At 37.0% G+C, this 22,811-nt stretch overlaps 1 protein-coding gene across 5 annotated transcripts in view; it reads left to right on the forward strand.

The window, feature by feature from the left end:
* Positions 1-22,811, forward strand: part of ANO10 (anoctamin 10) — a 133,183-nt gene that overhangs the window by 65,887 nt on the left and 44,485 nt on the right. For 4 of the 5 annotated variants that reach the window (XM_068935542.1, XM_068935544.1, XM_068935545.1 and 1 more), the window contains one exon: positions 19,992-20,108. In XM_068935542.1, the coding sequence (XP_068791643.1) occupies positions 19,992-20,108 (117 nt within the window). Of the gene's footprint in view, positions 1-16,557; positions 16,767-19,991; positions 20,109-22,811 lie in introns of those variants that run through there. The other variant, XM_068935546.1, reaches the window with a different exon arrangement.

Raw genomic sequence — 22,811 nt, forward strand, 5'->3', positions numbered from 1 at the left:
TCATATGTACCTGATGGTGAGCTGAAGACTGGAAAAAAAGCTTTCACTTGCAGTATTGAAGCATTCTAACTTCTTCCTACAGGAAGACTGATGTCAGCTCATTATTTTGCATCTTCTTTTATTCTTTCCAAAGAATCGCAGTTATCTTTTTGGAATGTGGCATACTGTATGAAGAGGACAGCCTAGAATTACCAGTTGATATTTTTGTAGAGATTAGGGCAGACAGAAAGTTATTTACTTATTAGAAGAGTATGATGGTAGGAACTGCTCCTGTCTCATAGGAATTTTGTCATACTCTGTTAAAGCCATGGTTTGATTAATGTACAGTCACAGTAAACAGCATTATAGCTCCAGATTTTTATCGACACCTGATTATGTGCTCATATTCCTCTGAGAGCTACCTATGTGGAGAAAACTGAATAAGCAGCCATAGTAAAGAGCAAGATTTTGAAGTAGTGTTGTACTTTTTTAAAGGGGAAATGTTTGCTGGATATTACATCTTTGAAGCTTGCATTGAAGTCAGGTAGAGTTATTGTATATAACTGAAATTTGGCAGCATGGGTGAAGCTGAGGTTACGTTTGGTTTTCTTATTGTAGGGTAGGTGGATCTGAGAAAGTCTATCTGTTGTGGACTCTGCATGCCTGAGAAGGTGTCTGTATGTGTTAAAAAATGAGATATGTTCTTGTGTGAACTTTAACTTGCATTTTTTCTGCGCCTGTAGTTGAAAACTTAAATATTTTTGTTAGCCTTTTTATTGTTTTCATCATAATGAAAAATGTATACTGAAGTCTTAAAATAACTTAAATAGTTATTTTATAATAGTTATTATAAAACTATTATTTTATAATAGTTATTAGTTTACTATAACTACTATATTTTATAATAGTTATTTAACTCTTTAATTATTTGTTTAAAATAAAGTTGTAACGCTTATTTTCTGATAATTTAGGTTTTTGTAGGTTTTAGTTTTTTTCATTTGAACTTTTCTGGCCTATGAAATCTTTCAGTCTTTTTCTTCGCATGTTCTCTCGATCCATCAGTCTTTAAGCACTTTGTAAATGCTAAAGAATAACTTTGCAACATCATGTGAAACTAGCTAGGTGCTCCATTTACAGAAATGAAGAATTTCTGGTATTTTCCAAGGTTATGGGAACAGAGCTGGAGCCCGGAATAAGCAGTCTTTTTCTTTGACTATAAGACTGTTCTTTTCTTTCTTCGTCATGGCGTTTGTTAGCCTGAGCATCTCACTAGAACTACTTGAAAAGGAACTCTGTATTGAGCTTAAATGTAAAGCATATTTCTATTCACCATCTTCATTCTGTTTTTCTATATTTCTTTATATATTTTATTTATATATTTTTCTTTAAGCTCAGATACATCTCATTTTTTATAAGAATGATCATACAGTCACTTTCCAATCTAATGTTCATGACCCCAGTCACAAATTCACAAATATCACAAATTCAGCTGTGAGGGGAGAGAGAGGCTGTGAGAGTGAATGAGTTTGGCCTAAACATATACATCTTAAAATAAATAAATAAAAAATATTGAAAGATGAAAATTAAATATATCCATTTAAAAATATTTTACTATTTTTGTAGTTAGATTGCTGTTTTTAATTTTGATATGAAAATTTATTGTTTATTTCTAAATTAAACCAAACTGTTGCATTTTGCCAACAATATAAGATAGCAATGTAGAAGGGGTTCCGTTTTCCAGCTGGCTGTGTTTGGAGATTTTTAATCTGCATTGAGTCTCTCTGAACACAATGCGTTTTTTTTTTTTTCACTGCGATCTGCACTGCTGGGTAAGACAAAGAGCATGAAAGGAATAATTTAATATTTCTGAAGTTATTGGCAAAACCTCATGAGAACTCCTGGCCTCATTTACAAGAGTGTAGTAGTACTGGCTTATTGACCTGAGGCACTTGAAATAACTGAGACTTAAAACAACTCACGCATAGGCTGGATTCTCCAGCTGAACTGCGTAAGCACTGAAATAATATTTTTATAGCTAATGTACAAATTGTTTAAAAAAGTGATTCTCAGTTTCAAGAAGCAAAATGGTCCTGGAATTACTAGGACGTGTAACTAATGTTCTGGGCTATGTCTGGGTAGCTGCACATCTGGGTTCTTGAGAAGATAATGTAGAGTTACCGTGAAATGGGGAACCACAGACTTCAGCACTTTCGGCTGCTAGCTGCTCTTCCAATTTGCTCTTCAGCACGGGGGACATAGATTACGCTCATTTTTTTGGCAGTAGAGTGAGGAGAACAATTTAGCTCATTTATAATAGACAATGTGGATAGCTTAATTTATGATGCAAGTTGTAAGCATTTTTACATGCTTACATGTAAAGACAGGATTCTGTACTAAAACATAGCAGGTAATCAAGAAACTGGCATTTGCAATTGCTGAAGGCTTAATGAAGCTTAAAAGGTTAACATTTGGCCCGTTGATGGAAAATGCTAAAATAATGGCCAAGGACTTTACCCATAAATTGGCCTAAATCTTCTGAAAAGGTATGGGACTGCTAATTTACAGAGTCTTTTAAAAGCAAGTTTGACTGTACTGGTCTACACTGGGAGTTCTTAGAGTAGATAGACTAAAGGGAGGATATTTGGAAGTATGTGGACATGCTCCAAATTACCTATTTTGATCTAGAATTGCTGGACCATATCTGACGAGAAAATTACCTCTGAACGCTGGCTTAACAATTTTAGAATGCTATTTTTACTCCAGGGTCCATTCGCTCTTCACTATTCTTAAATAACATGAATTTCTTAATTTCTGGGCCTTGGTCCTGCAAGGCTTTATTGCATGTATCCAGCAAAATATTCTAGGGGTGAGTCTGGTAAACATGCATGTAATTTAAGGAGCAAGTTATCTTAGCTGTGTGATTGATAGACTACTTAACCAGTAAAACTGAGCTTAAAAAAAAACCTTGCTGACGTGGGGCTCACACTAGTGTGATTGAAGTTCTCTTTTCAGCAAGAAAAGGCAGTTATTTCCTCAGCAATAAAATAGCCTTTGTACCTGAGTGAAGAGGCAGATCCAGCAAGCCCTGTGGTCTTAATATTTTAGAGAAGTGAAGAAAGTCAGCAATTTTCCTGTACGTGAAGAAGAAATGAGTATTTCATAGCTCCATCCCAGAAGCTTGACTATCATGCATCGTTCCTGGCTTTCTCTTGAGATACCTGTGGGAATATTTGGGATGTACCGATCTGGGATCTTGGTTTACCGAGTCATGACCGAAATTGTCAGAATAATATATTAATTCACCAGTTAGCCACTGGTGTCCAGTTAAAGTCACTGTGATAGTGTCAGGAGCTGAAAGGCTGAATTGTACCACGTTTCGCTGGTGGAGCCATGAGGTTACAGTACTTTTGAAAATTCTGTATGGCCTTGCTGTTAACTACAGGCTTGTTCCTAAGAGAGGGTAGTTCACTAGACTTCTCCAGCTACCTACCACGGAATAGCATCCTATTTTCTATGACCTAGTGCTTTATTCAAGCTTAAGTAACTCCTCCTCTGTAGCTTTTGATACGTTCTATGGGCTGCCTCTGTTCAGTGTCATTTTTTCCCCCTGTAGCATCTGGAGATGCTACTAGCTGTAAAGGCTGGAATTAGTGTTTTCTGCAAAAAACAAAGTTGTTTATATTTTTTGGACAGTTGACTTTCTATCTTCAAATTTAAAGATTTTTTTTCTTTGCATATTTAGTATTTTCAAGAATGGTGTTTGAGTTAGTGCAGATGGACAACTTCTTTTTCTCTGCAGAAGTCAGAAAAATAAAAAGGTTAGAGTTTTATCTCCTGATAACCCAGTGACCTATAATCAGAATATAGTAATTTCAAAATGATTTAACACTTCAAAATATGCACGAAGACCTTTTCTAAAACATTACTCAATACTGTAATCTCAACGTTCTTTCTCTGTATGAAAATACTTCACAAAGCTTCCTCTAATGTTTTATCTCTCGTATACAGGTTAAAGGTTTTCTGAAGTCTTACTTACTGTTATTGAATCCTCTTATTATGCTTAAAACTATTCAGAAGTACAGAGGAGATGTCCTGTCTTCTAAGCTCTAAAATGTGAGGCCTCTGTCTGCAGCCCTTGCCCATGAATAAGTATTTAAATATAACAGCTTTGCAGCCTAAGCAATCTAGCAATTTTAGTATTTAGCTTCAGTAATCACTAGTAATTGGAAACTGTACCTCACATTTTATACTGCGCAAGTTACATTTAGATCTTTTTTTTAACGTGCCTTTTCAGCAGGAACAGTATCATAGAAAGCTGTTTGAATATTTCTTCTACTCAAGATAGTGTACTGTGTTTATTTCCCACTGAATTTATCTGTTTTTGTGGTATTTACTCTTAAATTTAGAAAAATGAGGAAACATAAATCTCCCTGAACTTTAACTTAAAAAGTCTGGTATAAGCTATTTGTCTAGATTACTGTACATTCAGTGAGAATGTATGGGCATCGCCAGAGATTTGTTTGTGCCACTTAGTTTAGAATGGAATGATTTGTGCTCTAAGGACATCTGTATGCTAGGTTTGACTACACTTGATTTCCTAGTTGACTAAAATTAGATGAAAGATGATCTCATACATGACTTTCATTGACTTTTACTTAACAAAAATTTTAATCCAACCTGGCCTGTCTAAATTTCAGGATAATTATTCATAACTTTTTGTCTATTTCAGTAATCCAAGTACTTGGACACTTGTAAGCATAGTACAGTAAGACAGAACTTCTCAATTATAGATGTCTGATTTCAAGCATACATGTAGGTATGAAAGTAGCATTTACCTGATTTTCAGAACTACAGCACTGCTGGTTGTGCCAGCAGAAATACAACATGCTGTTGTTTTCTCAGACTGTCTTTCAGCATATGCTCTAGGAGCTCTTACTCAGCTGAGATATTTGAGGATAAAGGATTGCTTTTCATTTTTAATTTCCAAAGTTATTGTTCCAGTCCTGATAATGCTTGATATTCTGTTATACTCTAGAAGCCACATAGTCCACTTTTTTCTTGCTCTGCCTCTATACTCAGTGAAAGAATAGAGATGTGGGCTACAGTTTGATTTTTTTTTTCTTGCCATATTTTAATTCTTTCTTGCAGACCTCATCGTTAAATGACTTTTGCAGGAAAAAATGAAGGTTTCTATTAACAATGTTTGAGTTCTAAAAAGGAGCCATCAAGGTTCACTTGTGTTTCGCCATTCAGCACTAATCATTCCTTTCTAATCCTAAATCTTTGCCCTCTTGCTTGTTTAGAGTTGACAGTTAATGGCATCATGACTGATCAAAATTCTACTGTTTGGAGCAGGTGCTCTTGGTCTTGAATCTTCACTGCAAGTGGGATGTGTTTGCATGAGGGACTGAAGAATATGTAGGGATGTAGTTGGCTACTAATATATGATGGTCTTACCTGGAAGCGGATTAGGAACCTTGTGTCAGTCATGCTGCCCTGTGCTCCTCTCGATCTTCATATGGCTCAAGGCCCAGCCCTGCATGCCTTGGGGAAGCGCACACTTTGTGGGAAGGCTGCTGCTTTCAGGTGTGCTGCACAGGGAGAATGCTCTACTGATCTTCTGTAGGCAACAAAGGCCATTTGCGCTGTTTAAGCAGGGTTAGTGAACAGGAGAACCCAAATCTACCCCCTTATTATTGTAAACTGTATAAATATCTAAAAATATTAAAAACATTAATTGAGAAGTTAGGAAAAAGTATAAAGTAGCAAAACTGATATATGAGCCTGTTATTTGCCATCCATTTAACCTTTTGGATTTTGTGTGACAATTCACTATGTTAGAAGACAATTCTTTATTCATTATTATGTCACAAAAAAACCACACAAACACAAATAGTGCCAGATCTCTCAAACGTTCCAGTACGAGTTCTTCCATTGTATTACTTTCTTGCATTTTGTGATATATGGGGAATATTTTTTTTTTTATGAGTAAGAATGTGTGTTTAGGTTATCAAAGAACACTTGATCAAGAATATAAAAAAAAGATAAAATCTAAGCCAAGAAGTTTTAGGGATTTCTTCTCTCAAGTAATAGCTCTGAATGGACTTCTAAGGGAAAGGCAAGGTTGCAGCAAAGTAACGTCTTAAACACTGAAACTTCTGCTTGTGTTTTGGCTTTTTCACTGTGCTATCTATTAATTTGTTCCTAGTTAAAATTCAGGTGACTGTGTTGAGGGAGTCTGGGTCTGGAAAGAAGATTTGAAGGGCTATATATGGTCTTCCATCACTTCACTTTTATAAACTTTTATCTTTTCAGACAGAAATTATTTGAATTTATTGGGACTATCTGGTCTGTTTTGTGAGGTGATTAGCTGACTATCCAACCCCAGGAGTCTTGGCATTTTTGGAGACAACAGGTCTTTGAGATACTAAGCTGTCTCTTGTTACTACTGGGGGCAGCGACCTGATGGGAATGTGTTGTATCAGAGCCAGTTCCAAGGCTGTCTGTCCTTCTAGACTTGCTCTTGTGCATGAGACTTAGTCGATGCTATACATTTCTATAGTGTTACGTTTCTCCACATCTCTCTCTCTGTCTCTCTGTCTGTCTCTTTCTTCTTCCCCCCTTTTCCTTTCTGGAGAACTCTCATTACCTGAGGGTAGTGCAAAAATGAATGGCATTTCTGCTTCATCCAGAAGCTGAAGAAAAGTTTTACATCCAGTGTTTCCTTAACTTAAAGGAGAATCACTTTCTTGTCTAGTCATTAGTAAAATGAGTAAGTACAAATTGGTCCCAGATTCAGGAGATAAATATTTGCTTTTGATCATTCCATCTGTGCAAGGCCTGGACTGGTTGAAGACTCAAGGTCTGCAGGATATATACTTCCATAATATAGTCTTCCGGGTTCAGAGCAAAGCCAAATCGCTAGTACTAGAAGTTACTCCTGTGACAAGGTAATACCTCTTCAACATATTTCTCTGATTCCCAGAGTAATTTTTGAAACTGAGACAATCAGTCATTTTTGGCACTATGTCAACCATTTTGGTTATGATTAGCAGAGCAGTAACAGGCACAAATGATTTGTTACTTCAATCCCTGGACTTTTCAGACCTTCTGTGATAGTACTGGTCAGCTCTGTTGATATTCATATCTGAACAGTCTCTGTTTCCAGTCTACCTCTACAGTCATGCTCCTTCTTGCATGTTGCGTTATAGCTACTGTGTTCAGATTTAGTCACTGGTCCAAGATCTTGTCTGACATCTCAGCATTACCTGCTTGAGGCCTCTTTCAGACCCTGCTCAGAATTGCTACTTAATTCATTTCGAACTGGAAGTGGTCTCCCCAACTGAGATAACTTCAGCTAGAGAATGAGCAAGCTGCATTTTTTTATGGCTGATTATACCTATGTGATAAAGTTTCATAGCAGCAAAGTGATGCTTAGCCCTTTTTGTAAGTTGATTCCCAAAAGGTCTTAAAGTTCTAACCACATCTGTGATTACTAGTATTGTAGTGTACTACTATTGTAGTATGTGCTGGCAACACTCTGCCTAATGCAAGCCAGGATACCATTGGCCCTCCTGGCCACAAGGGCACATTGCTGAATCATAGTTAACTTGTTGTCCACCAGGACTCCCAGGTCCTTCTGTGCAGAGCTGCTTTCCAGCAGGTCAACCCCCAGCCTGTCCTGCTGCATGGGGTTATTCCTCCCCAGGTGCAGGACCCTGTACTTGCCTTTGTTGAACTTCAGAGAGCTGAACCAACTCTGTTCAACTCTCCAGCCTGCCCTCTGAATGGTACACCTCTTCTGGTGTGTCAGCCACTCCGCCCAGTTTAGGATCACCAGCAAACTTGCTGAGGGTGCACTCTGTCCCTTCCTCCAGGTCATTGAGGAATATGTTGAACAAAACTGGAGCCAGGACTGACCCCTGGGGGACACCGCTAGCTACAGGCCTCCAACTAGACTCTGCATCACTGACCACAACCCTCTGAGCTCTGCCATCCAGCCAGTTCTCAATCCACCTCACTGTCCACTCATCCAGCCCACACTTCCTGAGTTTGCCTACAAGGATGTGATGGGAGACAGTGTCCAAAGCCTTGCTGAAGTCCAGGGAGACAGCATCCACTGCTCACCCCTCATCTACCCAGCCAGTCATCCCGTCATAGAAGGCTATCAGATTGGTCAGGCATGATTTCCCCTTGGTGAATCTGTGCTGACTATTCCTGATCACCTTCTTGACTGCCACATGCTTAGAGATGGCCTCCAGGAGGAGCTGTTCCATCACCTTTCCAGGGATGGAGGTGAGGCTGACAGGCCTGTAGTTTCCTGGCTCCTCCTTCTTGCCCTTTTGGAAGACTGGGGTGACATTGGCTTTCTTCCAGTCCTCAGGCACCTCTCCTGATCTGCAGGACCTTTCCAAGAGGATGGAGAGTGGCCTAGCAATGACATCCGCCAGCTCCCTCAGCACTCGTGGGTGCATCCCATCGGGGCCCATGGATTTGTGGATGTCAAGTTTGGACAAAAGATCTCTAACCTGATCCTCCTCCACCAAGGGAGAGTCTTCCTTTCTCCAGCCTTCCTCTCTTTTCTCCAAGGTCTGGAATTCCTGAGGACTGGCCTTAGCAGTGAAGACTGAAGCAAAGGCAGCATTCAATAACTCTGCCTCTCTATATCCTTCGTCACCAGGGCACCCGCCCCTTTCAGCAGCGGGCCCACGTTTTCCCTAGGCTTCCTTTTGCTATTGATGTATTTGAAGAAGGCCTTCTTGTGGTCCTTGACATCCCTTGCCAGATGTAATTCCAACTGGGCCTTAGCCTTCCTTGTCGCATCCCTGCACGCTCTGACAACGTCCCTGTATTCCTCCCAAGTGGCCTGTCCCCTTTTCCACATTCTGTAGACTTCCTTCTTCTGTTGGAGTTTTGCCAGGAGTTCCTTGCTCATCCATGCAGGTCTCCTGCCCGCTTTGCTGGACTTCTTCCTCAGAGGGATCATTTTTGCTAGTGTTCCTTTGTCCTGCACATCACAATTCCATTGAGAACCTCTTCCTGTCTCAGAAATGTGACATTTTTTCATATGTCCCAGGTGCCCACTGAGTTTGTCAAGAAGTAAGCATTAGTTTATGCTGATGGAAGTCTAGTTTTGGAAAACAGTACTACACTGATACAGCTGTATATGTCCTGCTGTATGGAAAGGTTATTATTTTCTCGTCTTCACATTGATATTCTGATTTCTATTCTGAGTTGGTAGAATGACTTGCTACCTATAGCTTCTGACCAGTGGGGAGAATGCAGCTTATTTTTCCTCTCTTGCACTCTCTTTTTCTCCCACTTCTCTGCTAGAGTCTGCACCTAAGATTTCATAGCGTACATCTGTATGAGCGTATGAAGATGTACAGCCATGAGGCGTGTGACTACTGAAAAACATGATTACATCTGAATGTCGTACATGTATACCTATAAAGGGATCTGCATTAACTGCAGTGTTTTGTCTTGAAAATGACAGTTACTGGACAAGAAATTCTGCTCACGTATTAAGGTTATCTTTTAGTCAGCTTGAGCAGACCAATCATGTTCCCAACAAGTTCAAGAAGGTCAGCAGCTAAGGCTAAACTCTCATGGCTGTATTCTCCTGTGCAGGTCTGCCATGGCCATAAAAGCTGACTTAAGAATTGTGTGGCTAGTTTCCAACAGCCTCGAGGAAGAACTTTAATATATCTAGGGCAGGTACTGGTGTTCCAAAACTGAGAAAATCTTAGATAATTTGTGAATACGGTTTACAGAGAAGGCAGAGGAGGGCTTGAGGACTTACAGATCTTGATATTTTAGAGATGCAATTTTTATGTGAGCTTTTCAGGAGTTGGCAGCATATCCAAACACCTACTGCAATGTTTAATTAAAATACTTCAGCTGGATAGAAGGCTTTTCTTTTGACCTTTATTAAAAAGCAAAAAAATGATTTACTTTGTATCATTCTGACCCCCCCCCCCAAAAAAAACCCTCTAATTTTTCCAGAAAAAATGCAACAGTGAATTTCCAATATGAAAATTGTTAATTTAACTTTTCCCTACAGAATCCCGTTCTTTTAGATCAGATAGTTTTACTGTACCCATTTCAATTTATTTGTTTTTATTAAAGTCCCATAGGAACAGAGACAATAATTAATCTGCAGCTTACCTTGTGATATATTGCAATGTCATTATTTTTCTCTGGTGAATCATGACATTTTGTTCATTATTTAGCATGGCATGATTCACCTTTTGGTCCAGATAAGAAATATGCTGTGTCCTACAGAATTTACATATAACTTTCAATAAAAGTATAGTGAAACATGCTATTTACAATAGGATGAATACAGAGAGGAAAGCTATGCATTACATCAAAACTATAAATTATTCAATGAAGATGTGTTTGCAGTGTAAAATACTCTGTTTTGTTCTAAATGTGTTTTTTCAGATATAGTTATTTACTTGCCTTTTCATGGTGTTGTGTGGTGGACAAGCTTTTCAGAAGCAATAATAATGCTCTTACGAATTAGCTTTCAAAGCATCGTAAGGCAGATGTATGTAAAGCCAGATATTTGTGGGAGAAATAAGCAAACATCTGTAAATAGAAAATGAGATGCATCTAGTCACATAACTTACTGTTCACCGAGAAAGTAAAAACTTGGCCGTATATCATCTCTGAAGAATAACGGACCGAGACTTCTCTCTTGAAACTAAACCTCAGGTACTTTTTATGTTAATTGCTGTCAAGATGACAGATGAAAAGCATTGACTTTAATCATTAAAATAGTTGAAATTCTAATATAGATTCAACTTCACCTTTTCCTAGTATAAACTGAAGAAAAATGTCAGATCAAAAAGTCTGTTAATAATCTCACAGTGTCCAGAACTAGGGTAGAATTCTGGGAGAAAACATCTGTAAGACTGGTTTTAATTCAATTTCTGTACATTTTGATATCACAGAATCTGTCCAAAATAAGTAAGCAAAATAAATTGGGAGTCTTATACCTGTCCACTTTGGCTTGGACTAGGTCACGCGAGGATTGTTTGGGGCAAGAGGCAGGAATTGTCAGAAACGGTGATGCCTACCATAGGTGACAATTCCTGTGTAGCTCTGAACTGGCTTAAAGTAGTTTCAAACCTCTGGCAGAACTAATGCTTTATATGTCCTTACTAATCTCAGGTCATTCAGTCATGTAACTGAGGATGAATTTCTGAGTTCTGACAAAATGAGTTTCTTAGAATACATAATTACAATTAGATGTGCTCTAATTTTGTTATATCTTTTTTTCATGCAGAAAAATATGTTGCTTAGAGGTAGAAAGAACTGTAAGTTTTGTAGATTAATAGAAAATTGTAAACCCTTTTTTTTCTTAATGTGGTCATTAGGGCATTTTGACAATAAAGTATACCTGTCAGAATGGGAGCTAATATATCATGTTAGCAATCAACTAAGAGGCACTTCATAAGGTTTGGTATTAATCATAATGCCAATTTCAATTCCTTGGGCATCGTTTTTTCCACTTTACGCTTAGAATTTATTTCAGAGCATGATCAAAGCTTTACTGTTCATTACATTCAGCATTAGCTAATTTGGCTTTTGGCAATTCTTATCCCAGTTCCTATTAAACGCTGTCCATAAATTTAGATAAGGGTTGCGCCAAAACATTTCAGGATTATCAGATGGTAACATATAGATGGGTGCATTATCACACTGCTTTAAAGACTGTTGGACTGCTGCAAAATTAACTATCAGCAAATATTTAAAAGTTCAGAGAAAGAAAAATTTACCCTTGCAGTGCTTTTTTTCATTTGTCTTTTGAATTGGCTGCACATTGAATGAAACGTGAGAAAAATGATGTCTTAGAACATTTCTGAAAGGCTCATTTGTGTGCCTTGTATTTTTATAGACAGTTTTGAGAAAACAGTTTTGCAAGTATGCTGTATCATAAAATATTTTTGGGTCATAGAACATAGAGAATAGAACATGCCGTGTTTCTACAACCAGAGCAACTAGGGTTTGAGTTTATGTACCTGTAACTTTTTTTTTTCCCCAGTTGCAATCAATCAGAAGTCTATGTATATGAGATGCTATCATAAATTGTTTTCCTTATAGTTCTTTATTTGAGTAGATATTTCTAGAACCTGCTGAATGTTTATTGTCTAGTGTTAGATCCAGAAATGGCAGTTTGTATGAAGAGAGGGGAGTGTGTTTTCTTGGTATGCTTTATCATTGTTCATTACCAGTGTAGTTCCTTTCTAAGAATCTTTTCTATTTTATTGTTAACCTTACCTTTCTGTAGCTTTGTGAGTCAAAGTTTGCTTGCACCACTTTGTACATTTGTTTCTGTCATTGTGACTGATAAAGGTTTCGTGCTTTTTTGAAAATTTACTTGGTTTAACTACATAGTGGAAGGGATCCTTGGAAAGGACTGGCAATGTTTATTTGCTTGGGTATATAGAAAAAGCTGCCTGCCTTACCAACCCTTGCCTCCTCCTTTTTTGTACTTGAATGTCTGAAAAAAGTACTTAATTCATGGAAAGTACAGAAAAAGTCATGTGAAAGTAAGCCTAAAAATTCCAGTGTAAAATATCTATAAAAAGGTTGAACGGATCTTTAAAAGCTGAGAAGTATAAAGCTGGCGGCTTTATTGCAGCATCAGTCAAGTTAGTGATAGAATTTCTATAGATTTCAGTGGTGGAGAATAATGCCAGGCCTGCCTCATTCTTAACTGTAATTGTTGGAGAAAATTAGGGAGAGGAGCAGTATATCATCTAAATCTTTTTTTCTTAAAGACTAATAAAACCATATACTGCTTCAGTTCGTTGGTGACTGAATATGATGTATTGCAGCTGTGATTTACAAATTAGTGAGAAATACAGTTTATGAATGATTAGAAAATTGTTTTCAAAAAATCGAATTACTGTGTGCAATAAGATGAAAAAAATTTGACAAAAATGTAGTTGATAAAATTATTGGTGCTTTCAGCTTTATTAGCACGTGCATTGGTACAGTATATCTGTTTACTATATTGCAATTAATGATTTGTATTTAAAGTCTCATTTAAACACCTCCTAAGTCTTTCAAAGAGTAGGACTAAGTTTCAGAAGTAGTACTGGATTATTTTATTTCCTTTCTAACTGGTGCTCTTACAGCTTTTTTTTTTAAACAGGAAGTGAGTCCAAAAATATGTACGGACGGAAGCGACTATCCCCCACTCCCTCCCGAAAAGCTGATATTTGAAATGCCTTCTATTTTTTCCTTCTTAACAAAGTTATCTTTATTTCTCATCTTTTATGTTGGCTTATCTGTTGAAGTCTCTCACTCGGGAGTGCTGGTCTGCAATTGGCTTATTTTCAGTAGTGATAGTTATTTGAAGTAGTTGTAGTACTTAGAATAAATTTACTTCTAAAGAAGGAAAGCAAAATCAATAGTCTAAAAGAAATACTGTTTCTAAAAGAAACCAAATCAATAGCCTTGAAATATGAGGCCAAGACTCAATTGAAAAGGGTGGTTTATCAGTGATACCGGGGCCAGTGCTGCTAATCTAGTTTAACAGTAACAAAAAAACCCTGGTTCTCAAGGTGTAGCTTAATAATTTTATGTGACTGAAGTATGCCTCAGAACTACATATTAAGCCTGTTATAGTTTTCAGTGTTCAATTTTGCTTGTGAGGTTTTATAGTGGACTGATAATAAAAATATAGGTCATGATATCTGCATGTAATATTTCAGAAATGTAAATGTAATGAGAGACTCTATGCAAGCCAGTGTTCATCTCTTAAGACAGGTGACTTTTGTACATGTCACATAATGCCACTACCAGATAAATGAAATATGTTTTGTGGTTCAGCTCTTGAATATTAAGACCCAGGTTGAGCAAATGACTTGTATATTATTTTTTAATTTTCTATTTTTCTGAGCTTGAATATATCTACAGATGTGCTCAAAACTAAACATATGCTCCAATGCTTAAAGCTAAAGTGCTCAAATGCTTTGTTGAACGAGGCTAGTATAGTCAGCTGGAGAATTCTGGTGTGCTCTTATCTTTCCAGTGCTCTGTGATATGTTGCCTGATAAATGTAGCCACCAGTTTTTTTTTTTTTGGACAGCCTTCATTTTTTTTTTTTTTTTAAAATGTATTCCTCAACTAACAGGAAGAAGCTGACATTCTGTTGCAAGTAATAAAGGGACTGGATAATATCATCTCTGCTTAAGATTTCTGACGTGTTTTGTAATAAGCCACTGTTTAGTTGTGTCTATCTTGGCCACATTTTAATTGGGCAGGCTGAAAGTTCCCATGCCAGGTCTCTCTCTCATTTTGGAAGTTTTGAGTTTTTGCGTTTTTACACGTATGCTTTCCCCCTGTTAAGAAAGGAGAAAATATATTTTTATACCTGTTAAAAAATATAATTGCTATTATGTTGAGAAGATACAGTACATCCGTGCTCTGAAGTAGCAACGAAAAGGTTGGCAAAAGGCTCGTTCTGGTCTCAAGAATGTGCTTTATGATATTCCTAGGAGAAAACCACCCAAACTTGGTGAAGGTACAGGCTTCTGAAAGCTCCTTATTTAATGTGCCTCGTAGATATGGGAGGACAGCAGGTTTAGGTGCATGAAAATTTCATCTGTAGTGAGCATGTTCCAGCTGAGAGCTGAGGCAGACTTCCGCATACGTGTGTTACAGTGGCAAGAGGCGTTAGATTAGAGGCGTAGAGATTTGGGCTTTGTTCTTAGTGTTGCCCTTGAGTTTTGACAGGGAGGAGGAGAAAGCTGTGTCCTGAGTGAAATGCAGAAGAGATGGGTTATGCTGGTTTGGGGGTAGAAGGGGCAGGTGGAGCACACAGACTGTGTCAGGAATCTGGACTTTAGGCGTGTGCATGTGTATGTGAGGGGAAAGAGGAGAGAGTCTGAAGCTGGATGGGAGATACGAAGAAGCCTTGAAATAGGATCAATGTGAAATAATCTCTTTCATTTTTCTCTTCTTCCTCCACCCTGTAGTTCTGAAGAGAATATCAGAGATTCTTACTAAGACAAATTCTGCTCACATCTTATAAAAAAATCCATAATAACATGTAGGTTTTGAGGTTTTAAAAGCAGCATTTATCAGAGTAGCAGAAGAAAGGCCCTTGTTAAAAGTCCTGCTGCTTTGGTGATTCTGCTCTATTAACAAGTCTCTATAATGAAAACAGTGGAGTCTAAAAGTGGGAAGAAAAGTTTAGTCATGCTTTCTTTTATGTATATTGCAGGAATATTTTCTCATAAATTTACTTTATTGCTATCTATTAAAGATAATTGAATTTAACATCCTGAGATTTATGGAAATTTTTCTTTGTCTGTATTGCTCCCTTGACAGAATTCTTTTTCATTTCCCTCCCCTTCTTTTCTTTTACCCTCAGAAAGATGCAAGACCCTCAAAGCTAGCAACTGTTGCCACAGAAAGATTAATATATTCTTTGGTCTGTTCTTAGTCTTTGATCTTAGTTTAGTTTAATGTCAGAATCCTGTGATCCAGAGTCCTAGCAGAGAATGCTATGATTTCTCTGTGTTCTGCTCTGACAATAACATAATCCTGTGCTGATTCTTTCCTTGATATTCACAAAGGTATTCTGTGTACATCAGTAGAGAATAGAGGTTCAAAGTCATGTATCATTCTCAAATGTAGAGTCTTGTGCAAAGTTCCTAATCTGTGAAGGGTTATTGACCAATGACCATCTGGTTTTATAGTAGATACTGGTTCTAGACTGGATCTAGATTTCTGATTTCAATTAAAAGTATTTGTAAATATTAGATTCCAGAACAGGCTTTTGATATGAAATTCTTTTGAAGTCTTTCTAAGCTGACTCTTGGGCACGCACTTTATCTGCTGATCAGCAATACAGCTACTGCTTTTTGGTCTTTTTTTCAAATGTGAGGAGACGTTGACAGAAATTGCTGCAGGCAGATCGCTACAAATCAAATTAGCTGTTCAAAATTTGAAGAATTTAACCCTAATTTGCATTTTCTGTTTTGGAAGAGACAAGGTTGGGGACACTGCTGCAAAACACAGCTGCTGTTCCTGCCCTTGTCAGTAGCTTTGCAAAATAGAATAGTTCTGGTGCTCTAAGTACCTGGCATGAGACCACAAGGAGTTTGATGGCATTACATTGTATCAAGGGTGAAAGACTCATTGCTCTTTCTCTGTCTACCCGCTTGGCAGATTGCCAAATGGGAGGGTACTTTGCTGTTGGCAACAGGTAGCCTACAGCTGGTGTTAATTTTATCCTAGGTTTTGTTCATAGTGAAATAGTCCTCTCATAATCATTATGAAGGTCATGTTCTTGGAAACAACATCTCTTTTTAATGGTTGCATTTAGAAAAAATGATTTTGTTTGTAACTGTTGTTTAAAAAAAAAAGTTTTATGAGGAAATTTAATATTAGACAAATAAGTTTTCACTAGTGTAGCAAATTTGGATAAACTTAAATTTTTTTTTAAATATACTCATATTTGTGTTCATCTAACTTTATACTATGTAAGAGAATTTAGATGTCTATTCCGGTGATTTATACTATACTCTTAAGACATCTCTTTTCTGAAAACAGATGGTTCCTGTTCTTGGATCTGAAATGCAGGAATTACACTAAAACAAGATTAAGAAAGCCGTACATACTATGGATGATAAAGTAATAGAGCTACTCATCTCTCCAGTTTTTCTTCAATTTCTCTTGAACGATTACTTATATTTTGTTAGTCAAATGGCAACTATAAAATGAAATATAAACTGTTAATAAAACTATGTACATTTTCTTTTAAACAGATTGCTTGAATCATATGACCCACATTCATCATTTCTTCCGGCTACTTTCCCAATTTTATTAATGTTACTCCTATTTTGTAAGTAGAGTGCAAGAGGTCTCAGTAAATCCTTTTTTGAAAGATGTTATCAAATGAAAGCTGTAGCTCTAAGGTCAGGGTTTTTGTTTGCTGGTTTGAAAACCCTCGATATTTCAGAACAGGTTCACTAGGTGTTATGAGGTGAAATTGGATTGAATTTACGATCTTTAAATCCAACACATTTTCTGAAGCTTTCATTTATGCACTTAAACATTGCAGATAGAATGTACTTCTCACTTAGTTTGGAACAGCTTGTAGCTAAACAATCTTTATTTTGAAAGACATGAAAGAATATTAAAAAGCCACTCTGAGGGGGAAACCAAAGGTCTATCTAACTGAATCTTCTTTTTCTTATAGTGACCCATAGTGATGCCTAGAAAAGAGTGTGACAGTAAGGCAAACAAAAATAGTGACCTTTCCCCCACTGTAGTCCCACTAACTTGCAGTCTCTGACTTGAGGGCTTTGAGTCACGTTCTGCCTTAAGGTTGTGTGCTAACATGAAAACTGACTTATTTTCTGCCAAGCAGTTACTTTGGATCAGAGGAGTTTTTCAATATATGTGGATAACAGGTAACCTGTTGGCAAAAAAGTCTTTGGAGTACTATTTAAAGACAGGCCTCCTTTAGTTGATACAGCAATAACACTCTTCACATGTAGAAGTAATTAAAACACGTTGTCCTCCTGAATCTTCTTTTAAGAACCGCAGGGTTTTCCAGGATTAATTGCAGCATTTTTATTGCTTTGTTTTTGACCTCCCCAGATGTCTCTTCTCCCGTTCCTTCCTCACCATGTCAAAAATAGTGAAAACTCTGTCGGCTGGTGTCTATGTTGCATTACTTTTTCTTTTTCTTTTTTTTGAACATGTCCCTGAAATAATATTGATTTATTTTCTGAAAAAGTGTTTGGACTTGGAGATACATCAAAGCTACTATGTACAGAAAGTACCTACCTTAGTTTGCTTTCAAGGGTCTTCAAGAGGTAGTGCCTAAACAATTACTGTTCTAATATTTAATATATGATTCTTTATTTCTTTCGTTTACCGAAATGAGATGAACCCCAGTGCAAAGGACTTTGGGAGCTATAAGCTACCTTTTGTGATGCTGAGTTACCTTTTTGCTGATAGCTCCCTTGTAACTTTTCCAATTTCCATGTCCAAATCCCTCAGTTTCTGCTAGTGCTATCAGTCCTTTGGCTTAAGTGTAAGATTTTAACAAAATCCTATTATTTACATTTTGATTTACTGTGACTCTGATCTGATTATTCTCCTGTTTTCAAGCAAAAACATTATCTGTAGATAAGTTATTCCCCCTCGAGCTGTGATCCCTTATGATTCTACCCTGCATAGGAATATTGTCTTATTTATTATTGTTGTTTGTCTTCAATATTTTACCTTTTTCCCTTTAAGAGATTCATCCAATGCTCTCTCTCCTTCTTCTTTTTGAAGTTTTTATGTATTTGCAGCATAAAACATTGATTGCTGGCTGGCTATCACTTTTTTTTTCCCCCCACAAGAAATGCTCCTTAGGAGCAGATACTGTTGAGTGGGAAAAGAATACTTTCGTACAACTAGGAGAATGTTTCATTGTTGACATAACTGTTTTTTAATGATGTGGTATAACATTTCGCGTTAGGCAGCAGACATGCTAATCTCTTCATTAACCTCTTAATCTGTATAACAGGACTTCACTGTTGATGCATTCACTGTTAAACTAATTTTCAGCCTTCCTTTTACCTCTTTTAACAAATGCTTATTCCTTACGCTATCTATTTATTTCCTAAACTTACTAGCTTTTTCTCTGTAACAGATTTTTAAAAATAATTTCGTACATGCTTCTTTTTGTAACCTTTTGTTGTTCTGTTAATGTTACGGTTACCTGATTTCTTATTTTAACTCTTTCTTATTGGAATTGGTGTATTTAGAGTTTCACTGCCTCTGTTGTTAAGAAGTCTGTAGTCTTTTTGTTAGCTTCTTGCCCACATAATTCCAGAATCTCAGGGTTTTTGATCTGTTACATTGTTATTCGTGTGCCGAACAGCATCAAGAGTGCATAGTTTAGCAAAATCTATTTCAGAAAGATGCAATGTTCTGTTCCATTTTATGAAGATTCAGGGTACTTCAAGAAATAGCTTGGTCATGCAATCACATATCTGTAAGTATCATGTAAGTATCCACTGTAAGTATCCACTGACATATCATGTCAGTGGAACCTATGTGCACACTTAAAATTAAATACACATAAAGTATTAGCTGTTATTGGTGAGGGTTTTCTCAGCTAGGAGCAAGTTCCTGCCAGCAAATAGGAGGCGTGTTGACAGAACAAGCGTTTTAATGATTCTTCTTTAAGTGATGTCTATATTTGACATATGTAAAGAAACAAAACCAAAACACTGACTTGACAGTTTGGCACTTATTTTTGATGAGATGATCATGATGCTGCATGTTTAAGTGAAATTTAAAAGCTGGTCAGCAAGCACTAGGTTCAACAGAACTGCAGCTATTTTCTCTTAAATAAGACTACAGTCTTCTGTGATGAATTATGATTAATTTGGCATCTTATATTTAGAGCATTTTTCTAGTTCATGGAAAGCTGCTGTTCCCGAGTTTGTCCACTTTAGAGATCCTGATTATAAACCTCGTATTTATTTCGTTTTATATTCCTCTGATGCTAACTCAGGAGTGCTTTTAGATTTTAATAATTTTTCTAATGCAGAAATTTTGGGTTTGTTCAGCATACTTTTACACTGTGCCTGTGTTGTGACATATAGAGGTTATATTTTCCACAATATGCTGTGTGGCATAATTCAGATTCTATGGACCGGTAGCATGTTTAAAAAACTAGTAGTTAATCTCGAATCACAAATACAAAGTTAAATTAGAATTTTACAGGACATAGTGAAAATAAGATTATGATAAAAAATGAACCAACCAAATTACCCTTATGCTCAAAGTATGAATAACTGTAAACAGACAAAATATAGAGTAGATGGTGCTCGATGTTGTTACAGTATGTTATCACTGTTGTACATGTTACAAGAAATAATTGTTTATACATCTATTAGTGAAATTTGCAAAACTGTTATGCTGTTTTCTCCATGTTTCCAGCTCTATAAAACAGCATTTTTCTCCTTACTTTTTTCCAGCATATGCTACTAGCAATGAAGTTTGTCATGGCATTTGTAATTCCTGATAAACCAAGAGATATCCGGATAAAGTTGGCTAGATTGGAATTTGAATCTCTGGAGGCACTCAAACAACAGGTAAGAGCAACTAACTTGTAAAACAGTGAAAAGCTATAGGGACGTTAAAGAAAGATAAATCAGGAAGATTGTCTACTTCAGTTCTAGGTGAATAAATGCCAGGGATGTTGAAATTCCTATAACATTGTATTCAGTTTAGCTGATTAAAGCTATTCTGCCTCTGCCCAGGAGGTTGCTGTGCCCACAGTTTGGGTGGGTGAATGGGGTGTAGAACAGTCACTGTACAGTGTACAGCCCATGGTATTAAATAAATAGAAATCAGCATTGGTTTACTTCTACATGCTGGCCTGTAAACTGTAGCATTTCTGATACTGCTTCACTTTCTGTTAAGCCATCACTACTTGAGGCAGGAGGTAGACAGATGGAAGTTTTAACTGATTCATCTGTCCTTTTAATCCACCAATGTATGCGAATCAACACCAGGAAGATAGTCTTATTTGCAGACAGTTTGAAATTTCTGATATTCCTAGTAATACAGAAAATTGTAATGTGTGTTGTCCTTGTATGTGCATGCATAATTTGTTTATAATGTCACTTTTTTAAAGAACTTTGGGCTCTATGAATGAGTAAGCCGGGATGTGTATGTTTGTTTCAACACTATAATTATTTTTCTTACTGAAGTACCATCACAAGTAAACAGTAACTCACATAAACAGAAATTATAAACACACTGACATGAACTTTTTAAAAGTTATTGAAATAATTGCATTGAGAACTAAGTATGCATGTGGAAAGTGTAACATTGCCTTAATTTCCTGTCCACACAATATTCTCATTTGGTTGTGTAAGTGTTTTATGATATATTTAACAAGCATTCCAAAGCAATTTAAGGAAATAAGGTGCTAGATTTTTCTCCTGAAATCACCTATTTAAGCAAATGCTTCCATAGAGATAATGGTGGAGATCACAGAAATGAAGAATTGTATGGGATTAGCTTCAGTAGCGTACAAGGATTCCACAAAGCTGGTTCTGCAATGGCAGTATACTGTAGGAGTTTCTAACTGTATAATGCTAGATAGGAATTTCTAAACTAGCTTAGATATCAGAAACACAATAGCAGGGGGCTGCAAAGAGTAATTCACCTATATATTCCTACCTCAGATATTTTTACACTATGCTGCATTGTTTTGCTGTGAACACATCCTTTGTGTTCCACATGCAGATGCGTAACCTTCTTTGATATTTGTGTAGAATTGGAGATCACTTTTTAAAACATCTACTAAAATTGCATGTGACAAAATGCTCTGTTAATTCTGGACAAACTGAGCCCGGAAATAATACATTGCCTTTTCTAGTAAAAACCCACATAGTCTCATGTGGTAGAACATCTCTATCTAGGTCAGCACTGTCTTCCATAATCAAGCATAACAAATAAAACCCAAATTACAATTGAAACTACCACCTGATAGTTTTGTTTTCCCTTTCTCTAATATTTCTGTGTGAAGTAACCAGGAGCTGGTCATGCATCTCATGTACTTTTTAGATAATTCTAAAAGGAACAGGACTGCAATTCTGTTTTAGTAGTTCTATCTCTGTTTTTATTTTGTAGACAGGCAAAACTAGGTCACCGCTGGAACCTTAAGCTCAAGTGAATACAGTCACCTTTGGTTATAACGTGCCAGCTGGAAGTCTGTTCCAGTATGAGTGTACATGTCAGCAGTTAGGACTTAATCTCCTATCCCTGCATCTGTGCATTCACTGTAATAGCATATGCCGAATCGCTTGTTCTTCAGAGTTGTTCCATTAATAAAAGTTTAGTCCATAGTCCATAGTAAAAGGTTAGTCTGAATTTCAGTACGAGTCTGAACCCCGGCAGTTCTCTAATGCTTTCAGTTCGAACCTTTTTACAGGATTGAGGAAGAGTATTGGCTGGTTTTAGGATGTCTAAATGCAAGTACCCACCATGGCCTTTTTAGATTTCCTCTGACTGATTCCATGCTATGTATTTCAAAGATGCATAGAAATTTGAGATTTTTTTCTACTGCCTTAGTTTTTTGAGTGCATGGAGTGTAAAGTATCTGTATTTAAAAATAATACATTGGCAGTGCAAAAAGATATTGAAGCGTTTACTTTAGGAGTATATTTTCAAGTTCTTCTAGCTAAATACATGCAGATTGTTACAGATACATCTCTTGGTATTAAGAGTCGTCATGGTAATTTAAGCCATATATTTTACTTTCAAACAGCGTCCTCCACTCCCCTCTTGTCCCACCCTCCCTCAACTTCCAAAACAGTGCAGATATAAAACCCTGGGGCAAACATGCTGTGGGCTCACATGTTACATAGAAATCAGTTTGTATACTTTCATGCAAGTGTGTTTCACATCCCTCTCTAACGCCATCCAGACATACATACTGTTGTGTTCTGCCATGTGAGATTTATGTTAAAAGTGACGTCTATTTTTTCAGTGCTTTTGGACCACCGCTCCCTTGGGACGTAGATACTAGAGGGATATTAACACAACTGGGCTGTAATCTTCTAAGTTACATGACAAAATAGGATATTAATGCGGGGGGAGCAAATCTCCTAATATAGCTACTTTGAACAGTTGCATTGATTACGTTTGGGATCCTTAACCTTAGATGGTGTGAACACGTCCATATTTTCATTACTGCTAAGATAATTGCTTTTTGACCTGGTACAGCAGGGCTAACTATTCCGTGTTCAAATCCATTTGCAAACTGAGTTAGTGTCCCTTTGGAA

The sequence above is a fragment of the Struthio camelus genome, chromosome 2 (assembly GCF_040807025.1).
Source record: "Struthio camelus isolate bStrCam1 chromosome 2, bStrCam1.hap1, whole genome shotgun sequence".
NCBI lineage: Eukaryota > Metazoa > Chordata > Aves > Struthioniformes > Struthionidae > Struthio > Struthio camelus.